Source organism: Triticum aestivum, chromosome 3B, assembly GCF_018294505.1.
Source record: "Triticum aestivum cultivar Chinese Spring chromosome 3B, IWGSC CS RefSeq v2.1, whole genome shotgun sequence".
Classification (NCBI taxonomy): domain Eukaryota; kingdom Viridiplantae; phylum Streptophyta; class Magnoliopsida; order Poales; family Poaceae; genus Triticum; species Triticum aestivum.
Window position 1 is genome coordinate 555,141,213 of NC_057801.1, and position 5,381 is coordinate 555,146,593.

The 5,381-nt window shown below is 45.5% G+C and overlaps 1 protein-coding gene across 1 annotated transcript; it reads right to left on the minus strand.

Moving 5' to 3' along the window:
* Positions 1-1,589: 1,589 nt before the first annotated feature.
* LOC123070865 (transcription factor TCP13) lies at positions 1,590-4,241 on the minus strand. Its single transcript, XM_044494245.1, has 2 exons — positions 3,939-4,241; positions 1,590-2,889 (listed from the first exon to the last, which is right to left on the minus strand). Exon 2 carries the CDS (start codon positions 2,820-2,822, stop codon positions 1,980-1,982), a length of 843 nt encoding a protein of 280 aa, XP_044350180.1. The 5' UTR covers positions 2,823-2,889; positions 3,939-4,241; the 3' UTR covers positions 1,590-1,979.
* Positions 4,242-5,381: the final 1,140 nt, after the last annotated feature.

Below are 5,381 nucleotides of genomic sequence, written 5' to 3' on the forward strand. Positions count from 1 at the left end.
ATTGAGATAGAAAGGAAAGTTTTCCAAAGGGGAGGGTCGATAGCGCCAAAAAAGGCAGCCCCAAAATCCCCCCATCTACCCCAAAGATACGAACTACATGATTACTCTCTATGGCTACCATTTCCTACCAATCGACTTCCACTCAGGACATTGGGATTTAATCATGTCTCTAATCACTCTAGGTAGAAGGAAGGTCTTCTTGAAAACTCTAGCGAAGGGTGCATACAATGATGAAATTGACCCCCTTCTGAAGTTGGCCCAAGGTTAGGTGCTGGAACCTAGACCACAAATTAATCAAAGGCCGGGTTTGTTGTAGCTGGAGAGATGGTATAAAATTTCCTCCCTTTTGTTGAGCTCGATGACTCGATCTTCAACCATTTAGGTTGTGATGCAGCCTAGATGTTTGCAACATTGTAGAGGTTTTGCATGATTAGTCTGCTTCAGACAAATGTGGTTATAGATGATGGGTAGATAGGCTTTTGGATTTTACTCCCCTTCTGTGTACAACGCGTGTTGTCCTCAGAGCTACGATACAATGTTGTTTTCCTCTACCTCCTTGTTTTATGTTTTTCAGACTTCCGGTTTATTCTCATCTCTTAATGCAATGCTAATGCAACAATTTCTTTGCTTACATTTAATTTTCCCCTGTGACTATATGTCCACTTTGTTTATTGTTTTTACAAGCCATTCCTGAGTCTTTTTTTTAACTCTAGCAACTAGTAAATGTTGCACTGGCATTCCCAATAGTCGGAGGGAAAACTTTTAAAAACTTATATTAGTCGGCAGAATGTAAGGCTTTGCCTCTCACATGTTCTCTCATGCTTAAGAGAGAACCTGCAGGAGATATAACAATGTAAAGGCACCCATGAACTGTTTTTAGGTAATACTCCCTCCGTTCCTAAATATAAGTCTTTGTAGAGATTCTACTAGGTGGACTACATACGGAGCAAAACGAATGAATCTAAACTTAAAATGCATCTATATACATCCGTATGCGGTTTATAGTGGAATCTCTACAAAGACTTACATTTAGGAACGGAGGAAGTATTAATTAGCCCCACGGCCTGGGAATTGGTAATTAACCACCTTCAACTAATCATGTGTGATGCTATGATTCAAAATTCAGATTTCATATCATGCTAAGAATTAATATAAAACATCAAAATTTTAAACTAGAGAAGTTAGATGATGCAATATTTTTCATATCCTTTAACACTGTCTGTAACATGCATGTGCTTTGGGATGCGTGCAAATATGATTTCTTGTCAGATATAGATTTATTGAGTGGGGGCTTGGTGTGTCTTGAGTTTGCGTTGGCTAGTCACTATGGCAGAATGGGTCTAGTTTAGATGGTAGCTAGTGAACCTGTTATTTTTGTAGTTTTCGTGGGGATTTTCTCTAGTTGCTAAATTTCTACTTGTATCGAATGGTAGAGTTCCTGCCCAAGATGGGAGAAAGTACAATCAATGGAACGGGGGCAGGACTTTTTCCGCTGGCTAAAGCTGTAGCACGTGTAACAACAAAACTCAGATAACATACCTGGACATGGTTTCATAACAAAAGAGAGAGATTAATTAGCTGAACTATTATTGTTCAAAAAAATAAAAATGTTATTGCACAATAAACCATTACACCGCTTACTTCTTTGTATATGAAAAGAAGTTACAAATTTGTATGGCACACACAGCAAGCCCACCAGCTAGTATTGCTCAACTTCCAAAGCCAAATTAAGCATATGTTTAAAGCATAAAACATTTTTAGAACCCGCGGTTAGGCTTGTCCCATAGGAAGAAGTATATCTGAAAAAACCAATAATGCACACACACACACTTCTACTAGCTAGCTATTTTGTGCTTTGGGAGAGCATTATTAAGTCCTACCTTGAGGATAAAAGTTGCAATCCATACCACCGATCGATCAGCTCCATCTTCTTCAGCATATCGATCGATCCAGCGTTGTACTAGCTAGCTAGGTGGCAGCTAGCTTCCTGTCTGGTCATGGAAAGCTCTCGCCGAGCTCAAGGATAAGCTTTGGGAGCCCAGGTCATCAACTGGGAACTGATCGGCCTCCGACGAGTAGTAAACCAGCTGATGCGACCTTGGAGCCAAGGAGAGTAACGACGGGAATGCCGAGTGGTGAGCCGCGGCGGCGGCAGCTATGGAGACCTGTGGCGAGCCAGCGCCGCTGCTCTGGTCCACACTGCTGTTATTCCATGACTCGCCGGTGAAATTGTATGGCATCCCGCTGTTGACCAGTCCCAGGGAGTTGTTGTTGAGCCCCATGAACCGGTGGTAGCCGAACCTCCCAATGTTGTGGTGAGCTCCACCGCCGTCAGCGTCGGCCCCGGCCTTGACGCCACCATCTCGGGCGAGCGTGGACGCAAAGTGGCAGAACTTGTCATCGACGTGCGGCATGAGTGGCATGGAGGAGGAGGTCATCATGTGGTCCATGAGGTCGACCTGGTGCGGCGGGAACTGGAGCGGCGGCAGCTTGTCGATCTCGTGGCGGGCCGCGTTGAGCAGCCAGTCGACGACCTTGCTGGGCTGGTTAAGGCCCAGCCGGTCCTGCAGGTCGTAGAGCTGGATCGCCGTCTGCACGGACAGCCGCACGCGCCGGTCGCGGAGACCCTTGACGGTCTTCACCTTGCTGTGGCGGTCCTTGCCGCCGAAGACGCGCGACACGCGCACTATCCGTGACTCCGTCTGCGACGACCATTGCCGCGACGTAGCCACCGCGGCCGCGTGCTTCCGCGCTAGCTCCTGCTCCTCCTCCGCCGCCGCCGCCGCCGCCGACTGCTGGTGCTGGTTGTTGCCGCTCATCATCTCACGTGACCTCCGACGACGAGGCGCATCGTCGATCGGCTTTCGATCGTCCGCTAGCTAGCTTCACCTGCCATATCACATCATCAACTCGATTAATTAACATCGCATGCAGCTGCAGGCCTGCAGCTAGCAGGGAGATTTAATGGTGTTTGTACAGGAGCAAGCCACCAATCAAGCATGCACCACCACCAGAGTCCACCACTGTGCCCGAACGGCGCGCAGGGGTCTACCGGTCGATGTGCGCCACGTACGTACTGTTCCATCGGCAACGGGGGGAATGGGATTGGGAGAGGAGAGCTTGCGCGGCAGCTTTATTCAAGCTAAACTGCATGCAACTGCTGCAGCAGGGTAGATGGAAATGGAATAACGGCATCTGTGGATGCGCAGGCCCGCGCGGCACGATCTGCATGCGGTACCAAGAGAATGATTCCATGGTTGAACATATGAATGGCCGGCCAGCCCCGCCATCAGACCTCTTTGATTGTTCTGCAGTCGAGTTATGAATCGGGGTCGTGCTACAAGTCTCACTCTCACCACTGGGCCTCTGTGAAACGAGGGGAGGGGGTTTTTGTATTGAGTGCTAGGCCGCTAGCAGCTGCTTCCTTTTCATAATCCTGCAGGCCTGTCTGTCATACACCCTAAATTACAAATTCCGTAGATTCAATTGGGATTTCTTGAACTAAAAAGTCTGTGGTGTCAGTGATTAGTACTACAAGCGATGAGAATGGGTAATTCAAACTATTCGGTTCAGATCGGGCGCTCCCACAAGGAAAAAGGAGAAGAAGAGAGAGAAAGAGAAATGGTCCTCCAGCTCGGGATCCAGTGCAGTTTTGGTTTTGATACAAGAACACTTCGGGGGAAAGGAAAATAATTTTATCAAGGACTTCAAAATTCCAAAGAATCTGTATACAAAGCGAGACGGATTAACAAATCTAGCTCAGATCCGCCGCATGAAATTCTAATCAAGGACCACCAAAAGGCACCAAAAATTTAAGAAATCCCACAAAATCCTATCAGTACGTCCGCGATCTCCAATTCCATATAGAAAAAGAATCAACAAATCAAAACAACCACGTATATATACGAGATGTGGCGGAATTAAGGAAGCACACTCACAAGAACTCCACCGAGCTTTGCTAGCTAGGCAGCTCCAGGCCCGCTGCGGCGCGCGGAGCTGCTCGGTCTCTCCGGCCAGCCAGCTCGCGGTCAGCTTCCGTAGACGAACCCTAGCTAGCTAGAAGCCAGGTAGCTTGAGAGCGGCAGCGGGAGCGAGAGCGAGCTAGCGAATTAGGATGTGGCAGTGGAGCTTGTGGTGGGTATTTACAGTACTGCCGCGACTGCATAAATGGTGGGATCGATCGATCGATCAGCAGCTAGCGTCGCTGTCGCGTGTCCCTGTCCTTTTACCACCATAGCTGTGTTGTGTTGCTCCCCCGCCTCACTTCACTGCATCCATCGATCCCCTCCCTCCACCCACCTGTACGTACGTAGCGGCGGCTGACCTGGCCACCGGCTCATAGGGCTACGTGAGCATAAATGTCATGTCCGAACTTGACGTTAATCACTTCCCCGCAAAAAAGAAGAAAAAACTTGAGCTCACGCGCGAATAAGTGTACATCTAACTTTTGTTCCAAGTCAAAATTTTAAAATTTGGACCAACTTTATAAAATACGTCTACATATATTCCCTTTTATTCATTTTGATGACAAGTATTTCCGGACGGAGGGAGTATTAACATATATGACATCATATTGGTATATTATAAAAGTACATTTCAAAACGAATCTAGTGATACTAATTTAGTGTTATAAATGCTGCTACTTTTTTCTAGAAAGTTGGTCAAAATATTAAAACTTTGACTTAAGACAAAAGCTAGATGTACACATATTCACGGACGGAGGGAGTACAACGTTATTCCTTTTCATCTTGAAATTGACCAGCAATATATGGTTATACTCACTCCTTTCTTGTTTATAGGGTCTATTTCAATTTTTTTATCATTTTTCCAATTTAAAGAGCTCATCTTCATCTTCTATTGAGATTCCGAGGCGCATTAAATATTTGCATGTAAAAATTAAAAAGAAATTCACTAATGTTCCTACTCATCTTGTGGCCAAGCATGCATGCACTATAATTAATTCAAATTAATGCATCAGTTTACTTTGGGTAGTTTTGCAAAGTACGAGATACATTCCTTCACTCACCAACTGCCTTGGTTGATAAGATTTCATATTTGAGCCCTATAAACCGGAAACAAGGGAGTATGTCAACCGGGTGTTATCCTCCTTCTCGAAAAAACCAAGTCGTTCGTTTTAGGGACACTCCTTTGATCCTCTCCGACACATCTACTAAGTCCTATTTGTTCCTATTTAGAGTTGCGAGCAGCGACTTATTTTTGCTCAAGGCATTCTTGTATGGTACGTACTACCTCTGTACCAAAAATATAAGACGTTTTTTGTAGTTTAATCTGTACTGAAAAAATATCTTATATTTTGGTACCGAGGGAAGACTATTTGGCATGAAATGATAATATAAAATATGCTTGACCTAACATTTACC